Source organism: Fusarium oxysporum, chromosome 5 (assembly GCF_000149955.1).
Source record: "Fusarium oxysporum f. sp. lycopersici 4287 chromosome 5, whole genome shotgun sequence".
NCBI classification, from domain to species: Eukaryota; Fungi; Ascomycota; class Sordariomycetes; order Hypocreales; family Nectriaceae; genus Fusarium; species Fusarium oxysporum.
Window position 1 is genome coordinate 2,784,337 of NC_030990.1, and position 24,499 is coordinate 2,808,835.

General features: G+C 50.0%; 9 protein-coding genes across 16 annotated transcripts in view; 5 read left to right on the forward strand and 4 right to left on the reverse strand.

Moving 5' to 3' along the window:
- Window positions 1–618, reverse strand: part of FOXG_01979 (tyrosine 3-monooxygenase/tryptophan 5-monooxygenase activation protein) — a gene marked incomplete at its 5' end in the record, with an annotated part of 3,114 nt that extends 2,496 nt beyond the window's left edge. The window contains 2 exons of the mRNA XM_018379151.1: window positions 519–531; window positions 602–618. Of these exons, the coding sequence (XP_018235168.1) occupies window positions 519–531; window positions 602–618 (30 nt within the window). The remainder of the gene's footprint in view (window positions 1–518; window positions 532–601) is intronic.
- Window positions 619–1,809: 1,191 nt separating this feature from the next.
- On the forward strand, window positions 1,810–3,256 carry FOXG_01980 (uncharacterized protein). The gene is made up of 3 exons (XM_018379152.1): window positions 1,810–2,328; window positions 2,396–2,527; window positions 2,605–3,256. The coding sequence occupies exons 1-3, from the start codon at window positions 2,210–2,212 to the stop codon at window positions 2,642–2,644; spliced, it is 291 nt and encodes a 96-aa protein (XP_018235170.1). The 5' UTR covers window positions 1,810–2,209; the 3' UTR covers window positions 2,645–3,256.
- FOXG_01981 (uncharacterized protein) lies at window positions 2,750–5,420 on the reverse strand. Its single transcript, XM_018379153.1, has 2 exons — window positions 3,250–5,420; window positions 2,750–3,192 (listed from the first exon to the last, which is right to left on the reverse strand). The coding sequence occupies exons 1-2, from the start codon at window positions 5,209–5,211 to the stop codon at window positions 3,004–3,006; spliced, it is 2,151 nt and encodes a 716-aa protein (XP_018235171.1). The 5' UTR covers window positions 5,212–5,420; the 3' UTR covers window positions 2,750–3,003.
- An 867-nt stretch (window positions 5,421–6,287) lies between these two features.
- Window positions 6,288–10,374, forward strand: FOXG_01982 (uncharacterized protein). 2 transcript variants are annotated; one of them, XM_018379154.1, is made up of 4 exons: window positions 6,288–6,723; window positions 6,777–7,181; window positions 7,249–7,541; window positions 7,592–10,374. In XM_018379154.1, exons 1-4 carry the CDS (start codon window positions 6,654–6,656, stop codon window positions 8,285–8,287), a joined length of 1,464 nt encoding a protein of 487 aa, XP_018235172.1. In that variant the 5' UTR covers window positions 6,288–6,653; the 3' UTR covers window positions 8,288–10,374. The 2 variants fall into 2 exon arrangements, with proteins under 2 accessions (XP_018235172.1, XP_018235173.1); XM_018379155.1 differs by having other exon boundaries at window positions 6,288–7,181.
- Window positions 7,410–10,669, reverse strand: FOXG_01983 (eukaryotic translation initiation factor 2 subunit gamma). Of its 2 annotated transcripts, XM_018379157.1 has the most exons (4): window positions 9,808–10,669; window positions 8,766–9,752; window positions 7,582–8,701; window positions 7,433–7,527 (listed from the first exon to the last, which is right to left on the reverse strand). In XM_018379157.1, the coding sequence occupies exons 1-3, from the start codon at window positions 10,317–10,319 to the stop codon at window positions 8,671–8,673; spliced, it is 1,530 nt and encodes a 509-aa protein (XP_018235175.1). In that variant the 5' UTR covers window positions 10,320–10,669; the 3' UTR covers window positions 7,433–7,527; window positions 7,582–8,670. The 2 variants fall into 2 exon arrangements, with proteins under 2 accessions (XP_018235174.1, XP_018235175.1); XM_018379156.1 differs by having other exon boundaries at window positions 7,410–8,701.
- A 670-nt stretch (window positions 10,670–11,339) lies between these two features.
- On the forward strand, window positions 11,340–15,227 carry FOXG_01984 (uncharacterized protein; the record flags this gene model as incomplete). 3 transcript variants are annotated; one of them, XM_018379159.1, is made up of 4 exons in its annotated part: window positions 11,340–12,899; window positions 12,971–13,359; window positions 13,417–13,722; window positions 13,775–15,227. In XM_018379159.1, 4 exons carry the CDS (start codon window positions 12,887–12,889, stop codon window positions 14,522–14,524), a joined length of 1,458 nt encoding a protein of 485 aa, XP_018235177.1. In that variant the 3' UTR covers window positions 14,525–15,227. The 3 variants fall into 3 exon arrangements, with proteins under 3 accessions (XP_018235177.1, XP_018235178.1, XP_018235176.1); XM_018379160.1 differs by having other exon boundaries at window positions 11,340–12,567; XM_018379158.1 differs by having other exon boundaries at window positions 12,652–13,359; window positions 13,775–15,150.
- Window positions 14,892–17,397, reverse strand: FOXG_01985 (ATP-dependent RNA helicase eIF4A). Its single transcript, XM_018379161.1, has 4 exons — window positions 16,928–17,397; window positions 16,725–16,802; window positions 16,243–16,667; window positions 14,892–16,190 (listed from the first exon to the last, which is right to left on the reverse strand). The coding sequence occupies exons 1-4, from the start codon at window positions 16,959–16,961 to the stop codon at window positions 15,537–15,539; spliced, it is 1,191 nt and encodes a 396-aa protein (XP_018235179.1). The 5' UTR covers window positions 16,962–17,397; the 3' UTR covers window positions 14,892–15,536.
- Window positions 17,398–18,229: 832 nt separating this feature from the next.
- FOXG_01986 (uncharacterized protein) lies at window positions 18,230–21,084 on the forward strand. Of its 3 annotated transcripts, XM_018379164.1 has the most exons (4): window positions 18,235–18,257; window positions 18,319–18,716; window positions 18,776–20,636; window positions 20,688–21,084. In XM_018379164.1, exons 2-3 carry the CDS (start codon window positions 18,397–18,399, stop codon window positions 19,953–19,955), a joined length of 1,500 nt encoding a protein of 499 aa, XP_018235182.1. In that variant the 5' UTR covers window positions 18,235–18,257; window positions 18,319–18,396; the 3' UTR covers window positions 19,956–20,636; window positions 20,688–21,084. The 3 variants fall into 3 exon arrangements, with proteins under 3 accessions (XP_018235181.1, XP_018235180.1, XP_018235182.1); XM_018379163.1 differs by having other exon boundaries at window positions 18,230–18,716; XM_018379162.1 differs by having other exon boundaries at window positions 18,230–18,716; window positions 18,776–21,084.
- A 460-nt stretch (window positions 21,085–21,544) lies between these two features.
- Window positions 21,545–24,455, forward strand: FOXG_01987 (uncharacterized protein). 2 transcript variants are annotated; one of them, XM_018379165.1, is made up of 4 exons: window positions 21,545–21,766; window positions 21,912–23,041; window positions 23,094–23,789; window positions 23,847–24,455. In XM_018379165.1, exons 2-4 carry the CDS (start codon window positions 22,116–22,118, stop codon window positions 24,394–24,396), a joined length of 2,172 nt encoding a protein of 723 aa, XP_018235183.1. In that variant the 5' UTR covers window positions 21,545–21,766; window positions 21,912–22,115; the 3' UTR covers window positions 24,397–24,455. The 2 variants fall into 2 exon arrangements, with proteins under 2 accessions (XP_018235183.1, XP_018235184.1); XM_018379166.1 differs by lacking the exon at window positions 21,545–21,766 and having other exon boundaries at window positions 21,868–23,041.
- Window positions 24,456–24,499: the final 44 nt, after the last annotated feature.

The following is a 24,499-nucleotide window of genomic DNA, read 5'->3' on the forward strand; positions in this document are numbered from 1 at the left end:
TTTGTGTCGTTGGCAGTACAGATAGGGCGGCTATCGCTTATATCGTGGTGGTGAAGACGCCCGGAGATCCCAAGGGGGGATGATAATGGGTGCGTGTTCGTTTCGGTTTGAGGAGGGGGGGGCAATGACGACAGAGGGGGTGGTGGAAGGGCACAACAAACACAAACAACAACAAGAAGACGAGATAGCCGCAACAGGATATGGCGAGGCTTCTTGTTCAAATGGTAGAAGGGTTGAGCAGGGCAGAAGCGTAGATACGTACCTTGAGTCGTGGAATTTATAGTAGTTTGAGGGTTTGTTTAAGGAAAAGCGAATAAACAAAATTCGGCTGAGAGGAGCTTCAGTTGAAGGAGTTGGCAGATGGCGAATGGGGCCAAGAGAAAGAGAAGAGAGATGAAAAAAAGAAGTGGTTTTGTTTTGCGGGACGAGTTGAGTTGAGAGAGAGTTAGACGGGGGAGTTATTGTCAAGTTATTGGTTGGGGGTGACGAAAGCGCGAGAGATATCGAGGAAGGGGCACCTCTGGGCAGTGACTGCCAGTGCCAGCAGCCAGTCAGCCCCATATACGTACCTTGATTAGCCCCCCACCCAATTGTCACCCACCTGCCATGGTGATCCATTGAAGCTGGCTGGACCTTGGAACTTCAGTGGACACCCAACAATGGACAATCGCTCTTCTCATTCATGCTTAATCTCATTAGGTTGTCTTGTCACGATTGCAAGTTGCCAACCGAAAATGGGCCTCTATTGAGGCCTCGCATTGATGGGTGATGGGTCTTGGATCTAGGCATCCTTACTGCATTGTCTCCCTCGGTAATTCGCCTACCGAACTGTCACGCCTTACTTTTCAGCTTAGGTGGTCCCATAGAACTGTCCATCCCTTTCTTTTGAGTATCTCGACGTTGAGAACTATGTTCATCTTGGCCTTGAATCTCTGGCCGACAAAAGCCGTTAATAGCGGAAAGGCACGTCAACGGCTAAGAAACGGGCACGTTAAACAAGGCGACTTTACAAAAAAAAGAAAATGAAATGAGGGGTCCATAGTGTCAAGTGTCATCATCGTCATCATGCGACCCGACCTGATTGCTCTTTTGCCTTGTCAGTCAGGCTGACGGTGTGCTAGGAACAGCCACATAAGTGCCGACACGAGACTTTGGTTGTGGGACAGGAACGGCAATCTCAATGCTGCTGGTCAGATTCATCATTCTCATATTGGATCACGAGTTAGATCTCGCTCTCAAGTTGGTTGACCGCTCTGCAGTGAATACACCTCGCCTCAGTCTTATAAATCCGCCAGACAGCTAGCATTGCACTTCATTCATTACTCCGACAGAGTCGAAACATCCGATTTCATTTGATGAGTAGTCTAAGGTACTAAGTCACAGAACTGTACGAATGGCTGGAATGTATATTGGCGGAGCACATCTGCCCGGTTTATACTTGGGTTGAGTATATTGTGTTGGTTTGGCAGTTTACCTGATTCACTGACGTCGTTATCCAAAAAGCCACGATACAACTCCCTCCGACTACCAGAGCAGTTATCCCGATATCTCGTGAGGTCTGTATTGACTAATAAATCAGTTAACCTGGAACACCACACAGCACCTAGTGACTACTTATTATGGTATTGTGTATGTTACTAGCATGTAGAATAAACCCCGATAAAACCCCACCTGAAGAGAGCTCTGATGTCATGCAATGGCTCCGGGACCAAGCTGTGTGTGGTACATGTGATGCGCCATCCAAAAGTTGTGAAGGTCGAGCATCGAATGCAAGGAAACCCCGAGCTTCATAATAAACTCAAAAAATACCGATAAACCAAAGTGCTATTCTGCACAATTTAGGGTAGTTATGCCTGACCAGGCACCCTAGAGCTATATCCTGGTCCCTGGCTGGCTCAATTCCGTTGTCTCGTAGGCTGAAAGATCATGACCCAGATCCGAGCTTGCAGGCGGAGCTGGCCGGGATTTGCCGCTAGGCCGGCCATGATTGTTAATCCAGTACCTGGTTTTACCAGCCCGTCATGTGCCAATATCAAGTAACGGCCTAAGGCGACCATAGCATTCTACCCTTGGCCTGAGCTCGTCGTCAGATCATCTCGGCTCTTCCACCAGCAACCCTCCAACGTCATCGGCTACAAAACAAAGCACATCTCCAATCCTTCTCTGTCACTAGCAAGCCAAGACAAGAAATCAAAACTTCAACGCCAGCATGCTTCGCACAACCTTCCGCCAGACAGCCGCCTTCCGGCCTGTTCGATGCTTCTCTACCACTCCTCGCGTTATGACTGAGGGAGCTACTGGTTCAGTCCGTCCCACTGGTGGTTCTGGGTGAGTTTTCCACCCACGGTCCAATTGACATGGGGATCGAAGGATTCTGACATTTGTCATTCTCTAGTGATGCCTTCCAGCGACGGGAGAAGGCCAACGAGGATTACGCTATCCGCCAGCGCGAGAAGGAGAAGCTCATTGAGCTCAAGAAGAAGCTCCAGGAGCAGCAGCAGCACCTTGACCGTCTCTCCAAGCACATGTAAGCTACCCATGTACCATCCGCGCAGTTGTCGGACACCCGAGTTGAGCATACCTCTAACTTCAATTCCCCTTCAGTGACGAGATCACCCGTGAGCAGGGCGGCGAGAAGAACTAAACAACTCATACCTCGGATTACCGGATACCCCCGGCAAAGACTGCGGGGAGAAATCATCAGCTCTGACTGAGGTTCAATCCCGCTCGCCAAGATCGATGGATGTACATTTATCAGTTGGGGGAACTCGACCTGACTTGAAATTGCACTTCTTCCAGTGCTTGTCTTTTTCCATAGTCTAAACTAGTGTACAAGAACAATCACGCATTTGCACTCCTCAACATTGGATTTCCAGATGTCGCCCGTATCCTTGTTACTCTAAACTGAGCTGTACTGCACGTCTTCTCTCCGTGTTCATATCTGATACAGAATTATCTGAATTCCTTGCCTAAAACTCCAAGCCAATAATTATTGCCCCCTCCTCATCGTCGACCCATGTAAGAGCGATAGAAGCTCTCTGCCGCATCATTATCAGAACCGGCATAATGACTTCCTAGGTTGCTGCTCGATTTCTGAGCAGCCGCGACCTTGGCTTGCAGCGACGAGGCATTAGCATCAATCCACTGCAATTGTGTAAGGTGGCCATTCAGGACCCGAACAATCTGGCTCAGCTGTGTACTGGGTTAGCAAACCTTATCCAGGGTAATAAAAAATGGAACGGAGCTTACAGGGTCCTCAGGCTTAGCACCCTTGTTCAATGTCCCTGAGATGTCATTGATTTCCTTGACCATCTTGGAGAGATCGCGCGACTTTTCATCCAATTGTTGCGTCAGCTTCTCCGCAAGCTTGTATGTACGTTCTCGTTCTTGGTCAGGGCCAGCTAACTGCTCACCAGGACCAAGCTGCTTCGCAAACATATCCTGAACCTCAGACTCATATCGGTCCAACCAAGCCTCGAGCTCATCTTGCTGGCTTTCTACAGCAGCAAGCTGTCGCTCGATTTCATGGCTGGCTCGTTCAGCCTCGAAAGTATCCAAGTACAACTTCTGGATCTTCTCGCCGTTATCCACCAGGCTTCTGTCCCAGGTCGACACAGTGGTGGCTTGCTCCTTAAATTCCTTCTGGTATTTGGAGAGATCGGATGCCCAACGTGTGACAATGTCCTCCATGGTTTTGTTCTTGAGTCGCGCCATCTGGGATGTTGGGCCAGTCGTGGAAGCGCCTAGGGCTCCAGGGGTGGCACTGGAAGCCGCAGACTTAGCTGCATCCTTGCTGGCGTCTGTGGTAGGCTTCGCACCAAACAGGCTGCTGGCAGCAGCAGGAGTTGAGCCAACCGCAGGGGCAGTAGTAGTTGTTGCACCAGCTGTTGCAGTCGTGGTAGCTGCAGAACCGGCCGGCTGGCTGGATGCAGGTGCTCTGAACAGACCACCGGCTGGCGTTGAAGTAGATGATTCGGTAGATGGCTTGGGAGCGCCGCCAAAAAGACTGCCAGCGCTTGCTGAAGTTGTGGCCGGAGCCGCTGTAGAAGTTGTACTTGTTGCAGGTTTGGCTCCGAACAAACCTCCAGCTGTTGTTGTAGCAGAAGCTCCTGAGGCAGCAGAAGTTGTTGCGCCGCCGCCGAAGAGGCCACTCGCCGGTGTCGAGCCTGGAGTTGTAGTCGCTGGGGCTGCAGGTTTGGCACCGAATAAGGAGGCTGTAGAGTTGGCAGGGGCCGTGCTTCCGGCTTGCGAAGCCGCAGCAGGCGGAGCCCCTTCAGTCTTCGTACCGAACAGGCCTCCGGCCGCGGGAGTAGAGGCTGGAGCCGGCTTTGCTCCAAAAAGACCCCCGGGAGGAGCGCTGCTTCCGGACTGCGCACCCCCGAAGAGGCCGCTGGATGATGCAGCTGCTGTAGTGCTGGGTTGGGCAGAAGGAGCAGACGTGCTTGCAGGTTTCGCTCCGCCGAATAAACTAGAGTTTCCACCGGATGCTTGCGCGCCTGTATTGCCGAATAATCCACCAGTAGGCTTCGAAGAGTCAGCGGGTGGTGCCCCAGCTGGAGTCGTAGATGGTAAAGCGAAAGTTGGCTTAGCAGGAGTTGCAGCCCCAGAGGCGGCGTTTCCGAAAAGGTTTGTGGTTGCAGAAGAAGGGGTAGCTGTCGCTGCCTGGTTGGCATTATTCTGGCCGAACAGACCAGCGCCACTACTAGCAGTAGTAGAAGAGCCACCACCGCCGAAGAGGCCAGTGGCTGGCTTGCTTGCATTGTTCCCATTGTTTCCAAAAAGTCCTGAAGATGCAGGGGCCGTTGAATTGCTGGCACCACCACCAAACAATCCACCGCTAGCAGGTGCTGAAGTAGCGGCTGGCGTAGTAGACGAGGCACCCCCAAAAAGACCACCCGTCGCAGGAGTTGTAGAGCCACCACCGCCGAAGATACCACCAGAAGAGGGAGTGGTAGAAGTGTTGGCTGTGTTTGCGCCGCCGCCGAAGAGATTGCCGCCGGGCTTCTGCGCCGAGGCACCGCTTTGCTGACCAAACATATTGGTTGCGCTGCTGGTCGGTGTTGTGGTGTTACTGGCAGAGCCACCAATCGAGCCGAATGAGAAGCTAGGAGTTCCTGTAGCTGCTCCAAAAAGGCCCCCCGAAGCTGGCGCAGTCGATGTCGTGTTGTTGGGCGCGCTGGAAGAGCTTGCGTTTCCGAAGCTGAACGACATCTTAGGAGTTGAAGGCCGAGATCAGCTTGCTCGAATCGGGGGATTTATCGGTCGCGAGTACCTGATCCAGTTTGGAGAAGTATCGAGACGTCGAAGAAGAGGTTTCCCGGTAGTCGAAAGCAAGACCTGGGATGATGACTACGTAAGTCGAAATGGGAAGATTGTGGTCGTTGATGGCAACGGATGTGTTGAAGGCGGCTGGTCCGCATAGCATTTGGGAGCTTTTTTTGTGGAGACGCGTCCTGAGATGAGCATTTACCGCTAGCTGCACCGTGTCCGTGCTAGCCTACTTCGGCAACCGTTTCACATTGTACGTTATAAACGGTGTTTATTCAGTTTGGCTGTAACTTCAGATCTCGATAAAGACAAAATATTAACAATCATGACGGGTGAATTCAAACACAGAGCTTTGGAGTATGACACCCACGAATGAAAGTTCTGTACGGTGTTTCATCATAATAATACAACAGAAGTCATCAGCTACGCTGCCTTCGTTTAACCTTCTGGTCGTAAACATTGAGTATGTGGTGAAACATTTTGAATGGAAGACGCAGTATATGTATGATAGAGCAGTCTTCAAGTTGAGATCAGTTGGCTTATGATAATGATAGGAAGTGGAATGTAAGATGCGGCACTGTCTAAATGGGACGATAAGTATTATGTTTTATGTATGTTGAAGATAGTAAGCATTGTGCTTCAGTTTCAGATGAAGGATAGATCTTGTGCCAAAGGTTGACAATGAACTGCTACTAGTCATCATCTCAATTTTCTCGTATCCATGCTAATGGGCCCAAACAGTACCTAAGGTTAGTAGGTAGGCCGGTAGCAAAGAAAGTTACAAGCATCGAAAATTACTTATTGCATCGTTCCTTTCAAGTTTCATGTAGTCTCACTATCATACTAATGCAGCAATATGCCAAGTATCGTGGCGTCAATCGAACCCTCCGACCCAAATACGGTGACCATGCTGTGTTCTAGACCAAGCTGATGCAGGGATAACTCAAAGCCAAGGATCGCGAATGGATGGATTGGATGGGATGGGCAAGAGCCGCCCAACTGAGTTGAAGAAAAGAGGTAAGTGTTGGTAGCCCCACGTGATACTTGTCCACTTGAGCTCTACCTTAGGTAAGGTAGTAGGTAGCTCTCACGAACTGATGGACGGGAACGATCTCTTTTCTTGATTTATTCGTACCGATCATATTCTACCTAATCAAGTTCGTTGCTGTAACTAGCCTTAATTCGTTCTGTGCGCCAGCCCTCCTTCAACGACAGTCGTATTACACTTTACCGCCCTCACCTCACCACCTCAGGCTCCCCCAATACCGCGTTAAAGCCATTAAGCCTGCTCAGCTGTTAGCCCTGTGTTCCTTGAACCCCACGCCGACTATCAATACCGCATGTTCTAGATCTCGAAACACCATTTCCATCCAACTACCGTCATCATGACAGACGCCGAGAAGCTTGAGCTTCCCAAGGGTGCTCCCGTTGAGGACCCTGGAGCCCACGAACTTGGTATGATGGCACCGATTTTCGGACAATCGACCACCCTTGCTAACATGTTGTAGCTGAGGAGTCCGAATCCGACGACCAGTTTACCGATGCTGCATCTGGCGCGGGAAGTCCCAAGATTAGTTCGCCAATTCCCAAGACCCGGGTCGAGAAGGTCGACGATCAGCCATCACACGGCGAGGTTCCAGGAACTGAAGCATACGAGATGCGGGGGCAAGATGCTCAGCCTGACGAGATTGCGATTGCTCCAGAGACGGGCGCATCTCAAAATGCTCCCTCTACGCCCGAAATCAAAGCTCCCACGACCATCGTAGAGGAGGCTCCTGGGGCTAGGAGCCGATCGCACTCAATTCAATATGAGGAGAGGCGCAAAGCAGATGCTTCTCCGGACATTCTCGTGGATTCTGATGGTCAGGTCAAGGAGATTCAAGGCGAGAGCGCACATGTTGACAGCAATTCTGGTACGGGAGTAGCAAAATCCTAAAATCCAAAAGAATGATCATTGACCACTGAGACTCGCCCGCGTAGATAATTCAAGACCGTCACCCGATACTACAGACTCGAAATTACAAGAAGATGGACCTTCTGAAAGCCCCCGTGCCATAGCTGCTTCATTACAAGATGCTGACGATGATGATAACGATGACGATGACGATACACAACAAGATAATGATGGCGACGACGGTTTCGGCGACGACTTTGATGATTTCGAGGAGGGTAATGAGGACGATGACTTCGATGACTTTGAAGATGGCTTCCAGGAAGCGGAGACACCAGCGCCCACTGCCACACAGCCTCCGCAGCAATCTACATTACCATTCGTAAGATATACCTACGTTATGCCCCTTGTACTTCGCTCACCATTGTGTAGTCCATACCCGATTTTGATGGACTCGATCCAGAAGCAGTCGTATCTGCCTTGGAGCCTTTCCTCGCTACTCTATACCCTCCAGAAGAACTCGATCTTCCTACATTCCCTCCTCTCTCCAAGGACTCGGTGTTTTTCACAGCAAGGTCCGCATCTCTCTGGTCACAACTGGTAGCGCCACCTCCTCTCGCACCCCCTGATTGGATCCGCTCTCGCACACGCCGCCTCTTTCTCGTGTCACTCGGTGTTCCCGTCGATCTCGACGAGATACTCCCAGCCTCTAAGCAGAAGAAACTCGTCCTTCCTTCTCTCAACGTCCCCTCATTGTCCCCTAGAACGTCTACAGATTCCCGGTCTGTATCTAGGTTACGGCAAGGCGAAGGTAACAATTCATCTACTTCGGTTGATACGCAAGGAAAGCCATCAGCCTCGACAAGAAAGCGGCGCGGGCCTCCACCACAACCCGAGCTAGACCTCGTAGCTGCTCGTCATTTATGCCAAACAACAGACGAAGCGCTTGATGGTATGACTGATGAAGAATTAAAAGCGCACGTAGCCAAACTGGAAGGTTTGCAGGAAGCGGCCAAGGAAGCATTGGAATATTGGAAGAAGAGAACTGACGAAAAGATTGGCGATCGCGAAGCATTCGAAGGTGTCATAGAAAACTTGGTCAAGCACGCGCGCAAAACGCGCAAATAGATGTTATATATACTTGGAAGTTTAGTCATGAAATCTCTTCATTTCGTGCTATGAGCGTTTGGCTAAAACTTTTGGGTCTCCCTGTGAGGTTGGTGTAACCTCGATGCATTTACAGCGTAACTACATTTCTCATCCGCTAGTCACAGCCACATGTTCTTCGGAGCTCGTGGCATGGACTCATCTAGCTCCCCTTATTCTTTCGTCCCCATGCTCTCTTGTAAAATACCACCAAACACCAGGCCCCCTCCAGCGCCAACCGTCTACTCAAAATGCCTTCTGGGGCTTTGCCTCTGCAATTGGGCGTTCTTGAGCTCTTCATGTCATGTAGCCGGGAAATCATGCGAAAAAGCTGCTTAAGTCGTTCGTTGGTCTAGGTGGAAAGTCTAAGCAGTGCTGGGCTCGAGGGTCACACCACTGTGAAGGAGGTCAGTCGAATTATTCTGTATCGGGGGAGGGACTCATGTGTGTGGAAACTTACGCAGCAATGGTAGCCCAACCAATGAGACGCCAATGCTTCTCAATACGTCTGCTCAGAGCAACCTTTTCGCCGATGTTGGTGCAGGCGGGGCTGGTCAGGACAAGCTTAGCAGCGTCGTTCTTGATGGCAGCAACCTTGGCGCCAGTGGAGGTAGAACCAATGTTGACCATGATAACCTCGTTCTTAGCGAGCTTAGCAACCTTGGCTTGTTTACCATCGGCGGTCCTCACACCGAGCAGGCGGCGGAGAAGGTAGAAGTTGACCTCGATCTCACTGTAGATCTCGGGAAGGCGGCCCTTGAGACCCAAGACGAAACCGACCAGACGATCGGCTCGGCACAGAGTAGGATCAATTCGGGTGCCGACACCGATGAGACCACCGGGAACGGCGTACTTGAGGTCGTTGGCTTCGGAGTTAAGCGAGACGACTCGGCTGAAAATGGGAGTGCACTTTAGGGCACCGCTATCGTCTCGGGAGACAATACCAGGTCGGATCTCAATCTCATCACCAAGCTTGACAACACCGTGGAGAATAGAACCACCAGCAACACCACCCTTGAGGTCGTCGATCTCGGAACCAGGCTTGTTGACGTCGAATGATCGAATGACGATCATATGAGGGTCTATGCTGAAGTCTCTGGGAGGAACGGGAATGGTGTTGACAATGGCCTCGTTGACGGCATCGATGTTGAACTTGAGCTGGGCAGAGATGGGAATGACTGGGGACTTGCCGGCGACAGTTCCTCGGATGAACTTGAGGATGGATTGGTAGTGCTGCTGCGCAGCCTCTTCTCGCATAAGATCAACCTTGTTCTGGAGAATGATGATCTTGTCGAGCTTCATAATCTCAATAGCAGCCAAGTGCTCAGAGGTCTGGGGCTGAGGGCAAGATTCGTTACCGGCGATGAGAAGGAGAGCGGCGTCCATGACGGCGGCGCCTGACAACATGGTGCTCATGAGAATATCGTGACCGGGGCAATCGACGAATCTGTAAACATCAGCCATTATTCCGTACACGAGTTTTAATTAAAGTATCAACTTACGAGACGTGTCGCAATAGCCTGTAAGTACCGCCACAGCCATCTCTCTCACAAGGAGGGTCAACTTCCTTCTCACTCTTGTAACTGCGGTAGCATCCAGGTCGAGGGCATGCTTGGTTGTCGCATTTGTAGATCTTGGCGTTGGCATAACCCAACTTGATGGTAATGTTTCTGATCAACTCGTTCTTGAAACGGACAGTCTGGACACCAGAGATAGCCTTGACGACGGTGGACTTTCCGTGAGCTACATGGCCAATGGTACCAATGTTGATAGTAGCTTGACGGGCAATAATCTCGGGCGTCAAGGGGGTCAGGCTGGCAACATCGAGATCTTTGGGGTCGGTTTGCGGGGGCAGAGGAGGTTTTTGAGCAGCGGGCTCTGCGATAGCTGGGTTGGACTTCTTCAGAGCCGACTTGAGGGGCTTCTCATCACCAGCCTCGTTGTGGCCGACAGACTCGCCGGAGTCAGACTCGGACTCGATGTCGTCGTATTTGGGGTCGCCGTTGGCAGACATGATGAAGGCGGGGCAATTCGGACGGTATTTCAGAAGTGGTTTTTCGGTCGTAGAGCAGCGGGGGAGCGGTTTCGAGTAAGGTAATCGGTCGGCTGGATCGGTATAAAATTACGGTCCAATATTCGAAGGTCTCACGAATGGTTCTCCAGGTTGCGGGTCGTCGAGGGCCGAGATTTTGCGTATTTCGCCTTGATGATGGCAAAATTCCTCGTGTGCAGTCTCTCGAAATGGCTATGACTCTTACGCTAGGCCTGATGGGGCGCGATAGAGCGATAAGGATTTGATGCCCCTCCTCGGGTGAGCTTCGGCCAAAGTATCCAAAGTGTCCCACCTCCATGATACCAGTGAAGGTTACCCTGTGGCAGGTACCCAGGTTATGAGAAGAATACTGTAAGATACCTAACCTACCTTATGTAGTAAGGTGAGTAGGTTTCAGCGTGGATTGGCATTGATAGGTGTTGTGCGGCTATTTTCCTTCTCAAGCGATTATACAATTCTGATAAGAGGCGTGCATTATCAATCCTGTTAGTTGTTTCGTGCCCGTTGTAGGTCTTGGAAGCAAAGCGGACTACGGAGTATCATTACGGCAATAGTATGGTATCAGGACAAGCTAGCAGTCTTGAAGGCCCCTCATGGCCTCGGAATGATCATTGCCTATTGAGGCGTACCTTGTCTCGAACCCTCCTCTTTTTTTTTTCATCTGATCAATCGACCTATACATACAGGCTCTTGGTTTGTGAGACGACCTCCCGGAACTCAAGGAACGAATCCGGAATCAAGCTATCATTATTTTCATACGCTTTCAACTAATGAGCGGATTACGGATATAATGATGTTAACAAATACATGATTAACAATGCGTCTGGATTTAGGAGCAGATTAGCAATGATATGTTGTAGACAGTTTCTAGGTGATCACGTGCCAGAATTTAACCTTCCACTATCGATAAGACGCCAAGATGAAGGGGGGGGCGGTTAATATTGAATGCACCAGCCTCCTTGGATTATCAAATATTCAAGTCAAGAACGCTCAACTTCTCAAGACGGTGAGAGGGTTTTATGAGAATTGCTACATACTTAGCAAAATTCTCTCAAGTGATACTCGCATATGACATGGGGCTTGATGCTATCTTTATCAACTTGTGTATCCCGAATCATCACTGACCTTCCTAGAAAGCCTTGACATGTAACCTTGGATGGGGATATAGCTTGTTGTGTTCATGGTGTCTCACTGTTACAGCACAGCCATGAGCGACGATGACTGCATTGCTGCATCTTGGACAATTTTCCGGATACCGTGTGCAACCAACTACCAACTCGACCAATGCCTTGGAGCTGAAAAGCCACTCATTCGGCTGCTGCCAAGATGGATAAAGACTCTGGCCACCGGAAGTGCACAGGAAAACGCATGCATTTGCTTGAAATAAAGCTTGGATGGACCGAGTCACCCTGACAGATGCTTAATGCAACATCCTTGGTGGGCCACCCCCCAAGCTCAAGCATGGATCTCAGCATATCGAAACAAAACTCGTTTGTTGCCGCCGAAGCCTGCAGGTGGCTGGATGGCCATCTGGCTCATCACGGCTCTCAATGTGCTGATTGGTCATACAGAGGTGAAGATGTGAAGCGCCTACAGGAAGTAACCTATCAGACCGGCAGATCAACGTCCAGGGTCCAAAGAGCGGCTGCCTGGCACAGCCAATAGGACAACAAGGATACCCTCTATCAAAGATCCACGCTTCAACACCATGTCCTTTAACCGCCGGGCAACTTCTGCCATCCAGTGATATTGCTCAGCATGGGCAATCAACATGAGGGGCCTACCCGGGTACCATGCAAAAGATGTCCCGGACAATTCCAGCCGAATATGGTTGTTTCAATGGAACAATTGCCTTGTTGGTGTCTCGAGGGTCATGGGAGGACTGGGTACCCTGTCCGCACAATACAGTACCGCTTCACATAACACCGCAGCTTTCCCAAATCTCTCTTGTGATCCCCTCTCTATTTCCATTTGACTCGCCCGCCCGTGATCCTATATTCTCCAAGACTACTCAGAGTTCATACTTATCTTGGCGTTACGAACCTCAGCAAAGTTCTCAAGCGCTGACTCGCCGGTGACAAAACCAGGCCAGCGGAGTTTGACCTACCATCTTCACAATCACTTGGGCGTCTAAATCCAAACCGAGTCACTTAACGGGCGGCTGGCATCTGCCTATCACAAGTCTTGCTGCTATCCGCCCTTCTTTCTGGTAAGGCCATCCTCTGTTACTATTCTCGGCACCCCCCTCCCTCTCTCATGTCCTGTCCCGTTGCTGGCGTTTTAATGGTGTCGAATGAGCGTCCTGGTTCCCTATGTTGCCGCCAACCTCAAAACTCGCCATTTCCCACTCGAGTCCGCCAGGGCCGGACCTCTTTCCCAATCCTTTGATAGCTGGTCTCTCTGTTCTTTTGCAATTTTCTCTGTTCTATTACGGTTGCGAGCTTGGACTGCGTCGAAGCTCTTATACATCCACTTGCACATCTTGCTGTTGATATCTTTCTCCTCTCACACATTTACCTGTTATAAACATGGCTGGCCCAGGTTCGTCTCTGATCTGAGGGAGGGAACTGACGACGATCAACGATCCATAATGCTGACTGACGATTCTGTAGAAGATAGGAGGCGGCCTGCCGCACTCAACCTCGCTTCAGCACGACCTGGTACCTCGGAATCCTCATCCTCGGACGGCTCTCTGAAACCCCGAACTCCTCGATTTGCTGAGGCAACTTCAGTTCACTCACCTGTCGAGGCTCGGTCCCCCTTTGCCGACCCCGAGAAGTCGCACGTTGCTCAACCTCAACCCGCTGACGTTGGTTTTGGCTACATCGGCCAGCGAGAATCCATTCCCGTCCCAATGACTCCCAAGACGCCACTCAAGAGTGCCATGAAGGTGCCAGGAACGCCTGCTCATCTCAAGAACCCCTTGAGTCCAACATTTCGGGAGGAAGATATTCTGGAGAAGCGCGAGGCGTCAACTGACAAGGAGCAAGCGCGCGATGTGGTATGTAACTCTGCCATATCAACTGACTCTGCAAACATGCCACTTACACTTTGACAGAAAATCAAGGCCCGAGTCCGCTTGGCCAAGTTCGCTCTCCGTGGTGTTAACTTTAGCTGCTCTCTTATTATCCTTGCCATGCTTTCTGCTTCATTTACAATCTTTAACGCTACCAAAGCTTTGCCTGATCAGAGCAAGATGCCTTCATGGGCCAAGAACACCAGCGCCTGGCCCCAGAAACTTGTTCTTGCCATGGCATGCGTGTCTCTTGTCGCTTGTATTGTTGTTTTTATCTCCTACTGTCGAGGTGGTCATCGACGTGCCGAGAAAGTCGGGACCTACTATACCATGTTCGCCATTGGCTGGGTAAGTCACGCATCTTGTGGGCTTGGCTTGAGCAAGCACTGACTTTACATAGTTCATTCTTGCCTTGGTTCTATGGGTTGTCACAGCTGTTATTTTCCAGAACTCAAGGAACAACAGCGGAAACCAGGATATGTGGGGTTGGTCTTGTGTTAACAACCATCGATCTGAAGTCTTCGGTGAGAAAGTCGACTATGCTCTTGTCTGCCGTCTTCAGAACTGGGCCATGATCTGCATCATCATCGAGGTGGTCATCGAGGTTCTCTGTATCCTCCTCTACAGCGTCGTCTTCTACCGTTACTACACAAAGCGACGCCTTTTCAAGTCTATGGACATGCGAGACCGTGCTCGATCCGATCTCTACCTCGCCCAGCTCCGCAGCCAGTCTGCTCCCAACACTCCCGGCTTCGGCCCCAAGTCCCCCGCTCTCAGTGCCTATGCCATGTCTCCCCGTCACCCTCCCGCTGCCTATCGAAACCTGTCCGACATCAGCGAGAACCCCACCACCTTCACGCCTGGTACCCAATTTGCTGAGCCCAAGTCTCAATTTGCTCCCCAGGAGACTGGCTTCAAGCTCCAGGCTCCTCCTATGAAGGCCCCTTCTGCTACTCCCAAGCTAAATCAGTCTGCTTTTACACCTACTGAGGCCTCACCTCCTGCCATCCCCACTGTTCAAGTCTCGCAACACGGGCCTGTGAGCACTGATGAACCCACTTATGAGGCTGTCCCTATCCCTGGTGCCTATGCCGGCCAGGCTGTCAGGAGTCCACCTCCTACGCAGACTCATTTTGGTCAGGGCTACTAGATGGTGTTGAATGTTTTCCGAAAAGAAAAAACGCAGGTTTGATTAATTTGTTAGTTCTGGCTCAGCGAGCTTCAGCCGCGTTCTTTAGGCGACGGCTTCTTTGACTTTACATATCATGGGGCGGCGATACCACACACGGCGTTACAATGGGCAGGTCCAAGATTTGACTCGGCTGCACTTTATCTTTGGCTTTTCCTTTGTTTCACTCTCCTCAAAGATAGCAGGAGTCGTATATAGTGTACTGTAATTTGGGTATGGATGTACATTCGGGCATGTGCAGAGGATGATGAAGACGATGGAATAACGAGCTACACACAATACTTTCGTTTACGAGGGCCTTGCAGGCCATCGGATTAGGCACTTTATTCAATCATCACATTGGTATCTAATTTGTCGACGGCACAGTGACCTTTAAGGGTAGAGCATTCTTCAAGTCGGTTAACGCCGTAGAGACGCCTATTACTTAGAGAGTGGATGGATAAATAGTAATTATGGATGTCGAAATGTTAACATTAAGGTAGATCGGAACTCAGATACCTCACATCAAGTCACCCGACACTTGTATTCACGCGAAATTTGGTCAAAATCTTGAAATAGAAAAAGAAAAACATTCATCATGATAACGACACCCTAAATAACAGAGACAAAAAGCAGGTTTAAAAAACCGTTGCATTACTTTTGGTAGCCCCCAATGCACCCCCCAAAGGTATTAAGGGCGCAAAGGACTGCCCCCGAAGCCTTTTGCCATGCGGCCAAGTCGAAGTTCTGACCTCCTCCCCGGCGGTCACCTTCCGGACCGGCGGCAGCTCGTATGGGAAGGTCTGCCGCCCTTCCAGCGCGGTACTCTAGAAACGAGATCTATCAACAACTGCCACAAGAGATTTCTCCGTAAGCTCCTCCCAAAGATGTCAGGCTGCCCTGTATCGTCCGCTCGTAAATAGCTGATGAGACAGCCTGGTAACGGATATTGGAAGACCCGTGTTGCTTTTTTCAAATTTTTTTTAGATTGAGCTTAGATGAGGTCGGCAACGTTCATGGGCATCTCCTCAATCTGGGTGCTGTAGAACTGCTCAATCTCACGCATCATGCGGACGTCCTCAGCGGTGACGAAGTTGATGGCGACACCCTTTCGGCCGAAACGACCACCACGACCAATTCGATGAATGTAGTTCTCACGGTTGGCAGGGAGATCATAGTTGATGACCAGGGAAACCTGTTGAACATCGATACCACGGGCCAAGAGATCAGTGGCGATCAGGACACGAGAAGAGCCGGATCGGAACTCCTTCATGATCAGGTCACGCTGAGCCTGGTCCATGTCACCGTGCATGGCGGAGACGGTGAAATCACGAGCAGTGAGCTTATCGGTGAGCCAGTCAACCTTTCTGCGGGTGTTGCAGAAGATAACAGCCTGGGTAATGGTGACGGTCTCGTACAAATCGGAGAGGGTGTCCAACTTCCACTCCTCCTTCTCGACGGCAATATAGAACTGCTTGATACCCTCCAGGGTAAGCTCGTCCTTCTTGACCAAGATGCGGACAGGGTCACGCATGAACTTGGTGGTGACCTCAAGAACGTCCTGGGGCATGGTAGCAGAGAGAAGGACGACCTGAGTGGACTGGGGGAGAAGCTGGAAGATATCGTAGATCTGCTCGGTGAAACCGCGCTGAGATGATGTTAGCATTTGGATCTCAATGATAAGAAGTCATTTTCCTTACAGAAAGCATCTCATCGGCCTCGTCGAGAACGAACATCTTCATGCTGTCGGTCTTGAGGAAACGGCGCTGGATCATGTCCTGAACACGACCGGGAGTACCGACAACAACCTGAGGACCGTCCTGAAGGGCCTTCATATCCTCACGGACACTGGTACCACCGATACAAGCGTGGCACTCGATTTGCATAAAATCTCCGATGGCAACAACGACCTTCTGGATCTGCTGAGCAAGCTCACGGGTAGGGGCAAGGATCAGAGCCTGGCACTGCTTGACGTTGGTGTCGATCTTCTGGAGAACAGAGATAGAGAAGGTGGCGGTCTTTCCAGTACCGGACTGGGCCTGAGCAATGACATCGTGACCCTTGATAACGGGCATGATAGCACGCTGCTGGATAGCAGAGGGACGCTCGAAACCGTAGGCATAGACTAAGGATTATTGTGAGCGGCATGCGAGGGATTTGTTGAGGTGCGGGAGACACTTACCACCTCGGAGGAGCTCAGACTTGAGGTTCATGTCATCGAAGGAGTCGACAGTCTCGTCGTAGTTGGACTCGATCTGTCCTGCAAGGCATGTATGGTCAGCAAGTCTGTTGGTGATACGAGTGGCTTGCCCTCAATGCATGAGCCGCTCAGGAACCCATGCGCATCGCGAAGCCTATGGCAGCGTGAAGGACGCGATAACTCACCCTCGGGGACATCCTCAAGACCCTTGTCAGCCATATTTGCGGTTGAGGCTTTGGAAAATCTAGATCAAGCACAGCTCGATCTAGAGTTGATAAATCGCGGGGTGACGGAAGCGAAAAACGAGGGCAGAACTTCTACTCGAGAAGACTGCGCCTTTGTGTCGTTTGGTAGAAAAGAAACTGGTATCGACTAGGATCAGGAGTCTCGTGAGAATGACGAGAATCGACAAGAACCTAGGATGGGGATGGTTATTTGTGTTGTTTCCTTTGGATGGAGTATGAAGGAGAAGAGGAAAAAAAAGTCGAATGAGGGGCGGTCGTGGAGGCAGTATATTTTTTTCATTGCTGCCCACCCGCTTACCTCAAGAGAGGCACTGGCCAATGATAGAAGACCTTAGCGGGGCATCGGGATTAGGGTACATTTGGTTCGGTGTCTCTGCCTTGCATTGGCAGGGCACTCACCAGTCACAGCCACCAGTCTAAGGTCTTTACAGTACGGTACAGTACGGCGAGGAATTTTATTATTTTTTTTTTCTAAATTTTTTTTTTACCTTTGATTTTTCTAGCATCGTAAGAAGTTTTTTCCTTGCCTCACGTTCACCACCTATGATAACCCAGGCTGCAGCCATCCCACTATGCCCCGCCCCTCGGTAGAACCTTGAAAGAAAAAAATATGCCCCTCCACCCACGGATCATCGTCCGCCACCTACAACGCTGTTTTTTGGTGTTTCCAGTGACTGATTGTAGCCTGTGTGTGGCATGTGCCATGTCATTGTTCTCAACTTCAATGAGAAGCTTGTCATAGGTTGACCCATGTAAACATGATAACTGCCTAGTGCCTCTAAGGTACAGGGAACGGAAAAAGGATGTGGGTGACTCCCACTTCTGTTATGAAACTATTGTTCACAAAATAGTGTATTTCCTGTTGCAAATGCACTATGTAACAATTATATCTCAATACTGTAGAGAGTGGTTTATCAATCTTCGGGGTTGTCATCTTTTACCACATATCCAAGGTTTCCCCTCGTTCGCTGAGAGGAATGATAACCCATATCAATTTGGCCTTCTGTTAATCACTCAGCTTGTTATAAGGTAATGTAGTCAGTGGTTTAACAAACTATGCAATGAACAATCGTCAAATACCTATGATCAGGCACCTGAAGTGAAGAGTATGGAAAGTCCGCGTAGCCTCACTTTTGAGCAAGAGTCAAGCTGCAGTGTAACTCTAGTCTCATCTTTCCCCGTAAGGCTGTTACCGGAAACCATTCCTCAGCCGAATTTTTCTTCCGCCCACACTAAATTAGAACTCGCTGTAGCTGATTTCAACGTAGAGGTACCTGACTTATCGTATCATACAATTCAGTCTTGTTTTGCTCATGAGTTTTGATTTTTAGCGGGTTCTTCCGATTTTCTCTCTACAAGTTACTTCTTTCATATTTTCTATAGCAGGCAACCGCGGACTCGACGCTCAAATGCCTTCAGCCATCGTCAGCAATGGCACTGGCCATCATGATTCACTCTGTGATAGGAGAAACGACACATATGAGTCAACTCTCCAAAGTGACTCAATTCCTCCTCATCCACTAGGGCTCAAGCCATTAGGCAACCAGTATTTCTTCACGGGTCGCAATGCGAGGCGCTCAATTGGGAGCTGGAGACTTCTGCCAGACGAGGTTATCTCGCTTGTACTAGAGCAGTTTGATGCTGTGGCTCTCCTGAAGCTTGGCCACACCTGCAAATTCTTATACGCCTTTTGCCACTCCGATGAATTTTGGAAGCCTATCTTTCTCCAGTAAGTCACTTGAGTCATAAAGGCACTCTGAAGTAGCTGTTGAACTAAGTTCTGTGAAGGTCACCACCACCAGACAGCAAGGATATACGATGGCAAGGATCATGGAGATCAACTGTTTTAGGTTTGTCCAGTGACCAAGGGACCAGAATTGACTGCAGCAATGTCTTTTCAGATGTCCTTCACCGGCCATTTGCCTGCAGTCATGTCATCCTTAACCGGTTCACCTCGCATATTCCCAAGGCAAACCAGATCCGTCGCTTCGAGAACCTGACTTACGATCAGTATGCTGAGAAATGGACTGAGCAGCCATTTGTGCTTACCAAATGCATTCAGGAATGGCCAGTATATGAGGAGTGGACTATCGATAGCATGCTCCAGATGTTTGCTGAGGTCGAGTTTCGTGCTGAGGCTGTTGACTGGCCATTCGCAACCTATCACACATACATGAAGAACAACAGCGACGAAAGCCCTCTGTATCTCTTTGACCGGAGATTTGCAGAAAAGATGGGGATCAGAGTCGGTAAGAAGCCAGGCGCTGCATACTGGAGACCAGACTGCTTTGGCCCTGATCTATTCGAGGTTCTTGGAGATGAACGCCCTGCCCATCGATGGCTGATTGTCGGTCCTGAGCGAAGTGGCTCAACCTTCCACAAAGACCCTAACGCAACGAGTGCTTGGAACGCTGTAATTCAAGGATCCAAGTATTGGATAATGTTCCCACCAGCTACACAGGTGCCCGGTGTTTATGTTTCCGATGACAGCAGCGAAGTCACCAGTCCCCTTAGCATTGCTGAGTGGCTTCTCACTTTTCATGAAGAAGCACGGCAGCTTCCTGACTGCGTTGAGGGTATTTGCGAAGCGGGAGAGATTCTTCATGTTCCCAGCGGATGGTGGCATCTGGTGGTTAATCTCGAGAGCGGCATTGCACTTACGCAGAACTTCGTGCCACAGAGCTTAAATCTTGTATCAGAAGTTGTTTCCTTCTTGCGAGACAAGGCTGACCAGGTCAGTGGATTCGATGATAAAGTCGCGGATCCTTTTGGACTCTTCGTGGAGAGAATGAAGAGCAGCTATCCAGAAGTTCTGGACAAAGCCCTGGACCTGGCCGATAAGAAGAGCGGGAAAAAACGTAAATGGGATGCTGCTGTTGGTGGAATAGATGATGAACAAGAGCAGGAAGGAGGTGATGGTTTCAGTTTTGGTTTCGGGGGCGATGGTGATGATGATGAAATACCCTAGAAAGGCTCACCCTTTCTACCCTTGCAATTCAATCCAAGTTGGCGACTTATGACTCCTTTCTTAGTAGCGAAATATGGGGGAGTCAGCAGAAGCAAGCCCCCCTATCTTGCAAGATATAACATCAGGAGCTGTGATACGCTCGGCAACCTTCGAATAGTCACTAGAGTTGCCACTATGAGCCTGATGTAATTGGGCAATTGACAGTCGGTAGATGGCATGTTTGAACAGAAGCCAGAGCGCTTCCAGGGAAGCTTTGGGTCTTTCTTGGTTATCCTGGTATTTAGTATCTTGCCTCCAGGTTTACGGAATTGAAAATTGAAAAGGGTTTTGATGGTGAAAATAAAACCTACCAACCCAGAGACCGCTGGAACTGATGGTGTTGAAGACGACCACCTGGGAAGGCATGGGCTTAGTAAGAAGCATGGGTCTTTTTCCAATCAGAACCTTTGACGACAACCCGTTCATGGTTTGGTTGCTTTGGCAGTTAAATAATGAACGACACTCTGTCCAATGATTAAGTTTAGGCATGTTGCATGAACGTGGCGCCTGAGAGACAGGGAAGAGTGAGCAAACGGAATAGTCAAGTGCGTACGGACAGAATGTGTTATTCATTAGAACTGAAACATCCATACTTGTTGTTCCGATTAGACTCTTACTCAGCAGCAGAATCACTCAATCAGGGTATGTGATACTTTCTTTTTGTCTTTGAAAACACTACTAAGATCTAGGTAGTGACATGACCTTGCCAAAACGGAGGAAAGGAGAGGTTCTCTGTCCCTGAAATTTGTGTTCTACTATAGTTGTATACCTCGTCTCGTACTAGGAGCCGACTTTATCGTGTCTGTCATGGCCAAGAAAGAAAAGAAAGAAAAGAAAGAAAAAAAGGAAAAGAAGAAAAATGCCCCATGAACTAAAATAGCAACTAAGATGGCTTTGATCACATGCGGTAAACGTGAGAGCAGACAGCCATCGTCGAATACGTGATGGAATGCAGGACTGGGCTAACTTGGCTGAATGAGTGCCCAGCTAGAAGTAAGGCGACTGAAAGTTTAAACAACAGGACAATGGTGATTGTATTATATTGAAAGTGCCAAACTTGTCTTCAGCCTATATCCAACCTTTAATAGCCCTGTCTCTTGCTCGATAGTGCCATATATATTTCCTTACATTTAGCCTTATGCAAGTAATCAGAGAGCAATAACGAATCTAACTTCTCACGTTTGCCTCATTCTGTCCGGGCTGCCAGTTATTTACTTTAGGTACCAATCAGCCAATGTACACATACACGCTTATACTGGATGTCTCTGCTAACAGAGCCGACGCCTTGCAATTCCGAAACACGATCTGAATCACTTTCCCCCTAACTTATTAATCAACAAATAACACTTGTGATGGAGATGGGGTGCACCTCCACTCCATCCATACTACCATGGTAGCTTTCCTCAACATGCCACCCCTAGCTTAGCCACTGTAGTTGATTCACGAACCCTCTACAGCTTAGCATCTCGTCTCCCTGAAGGCTTCCCGGGGGCCGTGTACTCCCCACTCGGCTTCCCGTCCGCCCTCCACCTTTCTATTACCTTAGTGATTGGACTAGTCTAAAGCTGTCCCTAACACTGCATCATCTCCCATCCTCTCCTCCTCCTTTTCACCGTTGTACCTAATTAATCTTTTGCTTGAATGCGCTTGCGCTTCTCTTTGTTTTCGCCTTCACTGTGAATTTCACTTTCCCTTTTATTTCGTCTCCTCTGCGTTCTTATTCTTGATTCCTATTCTCCTCCTTCTGCTTTTCTTGCCATATCTTTTAATCTGTGAGTTCCATTTGCTAACCCCCGTCGCCATCTGGCCTAGAGCTGGACTCTATGTCCAACTCTCCACTATCTGCCCGTTCTTCAGCTTCTCCGCCTTACCTCTTATATTATCTACACGCAGCAAAGCTAATCGAAGACTATGTAGCCTCTCCATCTTCTTGTTCTTCTCGCAGAACACTACTGTACAAGCTCGAAACACGGTTCCAGATACCGCTGCGCTTCGCATCAGCTCCACATCAGCTTAGAGACCCCTGTTCCGCTATTGTGAGCCTCGACTTGCTCTGAGCAAACTGTCCATAGCTTCGACTCCTTTCCGTTCGAACCGCATTGAATAAAACAAGTCGACATCATGGTTTCCGACGAGCACTTCGAGATGTGCTTGGCAATTTTGCAGGATGCAACACTGGAAGACGAGGATAAGACAGATAGACTCGAGGAGCTCTTCCGCAAAGAAACGAGCCTCACCGGCACTTCCCTCGACAACGCAATACTAGATGCTCTCTGGCGGTTTCGTGACGGCGGCGGCACATCAGCGTCACCTCCTCCCATAAGACAGACGATCTTACGACGCCCTTCACCCGCCTCCTGGCGCGGTTCGCCAACTCCCATGTCGGGCTCTCCAAGACTGGCCGTGAGCCCCCTTGCTCCTCCGGGCTTTGTTCCCTCCACCTTTGGCAGGACAATCTCCTCCACGGTTTCTCCCTTTTCTTCGCCTCGAGCATCGCCACGTCTGGCTCTTGCGACACCCGTCATTCCTCATAGTCCAAATTTGAATGCATACGAATTTGCTAGCGACCCGACCCCGGCCACAGAGATTCTAGGTGAATACCAGACGGAAAATGTTGAGTGGCTCGTCAGTGATGATGCCGCTAGCGTGACTTCATCTGTCGGTACTCCGAGTGCTCTCAACGCAGCAGCCCCCGAGTTCTCGTCCATGTCAGCACAGTCAGCTGATATGTCGCCATATGATATGTTGCGTTCCATCCTCGGGCAGACAAAATCGGACGATGAGATCGAAGCTGCTCTCGCGCAGAATGGTTATGATCTCAGCGCAACTATTGTCTCCTTTATGGAAAGCCAAGCAGGGGACAATCAGCCCGGTGGTGTTTCATTGGAAGAACCCAAAAACGTCTTGATTGGGAAATCCGTGGATCGCCCTACTACTCCTTTAGGTCAATCGAAGTCGGGCGTTATTTGCAAGTTCTATATGTCGACTGGTTCGTGCTTGCGTGCCGATTGCCGATTCAGCCATGATCTCAGCAACCACCTTTGCAAGTATGTTTTCGTGCGAGTCCCTCCGTGTTGTAAGCTAACATTTCTCTTGCAGATATTGGGTCATGGGGAATTGCTTGGCAGGAGAGACATGTATTTTCTCGCATGATCCTACCAAACTTATGAATAAGCTCGCCCTCGATGGGGCCAGTACGCCACCATCAAAGCACGGCGGTTTACAGTTGGCGGATCTTAACTCTTTCCCTTCTCTAAGACCTGGAACCCCCGATCATCTAAGTGGTTTCGCTGGTAGCAACAGTATCCCTGCTGTGGGCATCACGCCACCACCAGGCTTGAAACATTTCCAGGGAACTTCCAGTCCCCGTGCTCGATCTCGCCCTAGCAGTCGACATCAAACCAGAGAACCAGATATCTCCGCCCCTGCTCTAGATGACAACGATGCCTTCCCTTCACTGGGTTCTGCATCTATCAAGCAAGGCAAGAAGCATCACGGCAAGCGAGGTGGCCATGGACATTCGCACAAAGAGAACAACGCGCCTAATTCTCTGGCTGATATCGTCAAGATGTCTCCCTCACCCACCCCTGTCCGTCCCGATCTCAAGAGAGGGCTGGGGCGCAATGGAAGCTCGACAGTTGCACGAAATGGGGAAAACAGCGCTGCAGCTCAGGCCATCCCCAGTCCTAAACATATCCCGTGGCTGGAGACCGGTGAGCGTGCTAACAAGGCATATTTGAAGGCTCGACAAGAGGCTATTAAGCACGGCGGCCTTCGTAATAAGTTTCTTCAAAGGTGTGTTTTCTCGCAGTAAGAATTGGGGGTTTCCCGTGTACTGACTGGCTGTCACAGCGCTGCGCAAGCCTGGAATCGCAATGACGCTAGGGCGGCTAAAGCTCTCAGCCTGCGAGGACAAAGCGAGAACGATCTTATGCGCAAAGCTCATCGCGAGGCTGCAAAAGAACTGTACGAGGAACGTAACAGGGGCAACTCCAATGGTTTGGAATTGTATGTTGATCTTCACGGCCTTCACCCTGAAGAAGCTGTCGAGTACCTCGAAAAGGTTTTGATGGAAAACGGCAGGGAGTCGCAACCCATTTACGCCATCACCGGCTCTGGACACCACAGTAAGAACGGAAAGGATAAGGTTGGCAGGGCGATCCGGAACTTTCTCAACGAGTGGAGGTATGCGTACCGGGAGTTCTCTGTTCCTGGAGACCGCAATAATATGGGGGGTATCCTGGGAATCGATGCTCGTAGCTGGGACAAGTCTCTCGCTAAGGAGGGCGAATCAGATGGTAAAGAAGAGGTGGACATTCTAAGCCAAGGCGTCGAGATTGGCGACGGCAAAGTCAGACTCCTGGTGCGTGATCCGCCCAAGGGGCCAAGCGGCCGTCGATGACAACGCGAGACGTAAATAGAAGAAAGCAGTAAAATCAGACTCCGTTCTATAAGCCAATGTCTTGAAAGTTGCATGTGATACCTGTCGATTTATTTACTAGGTA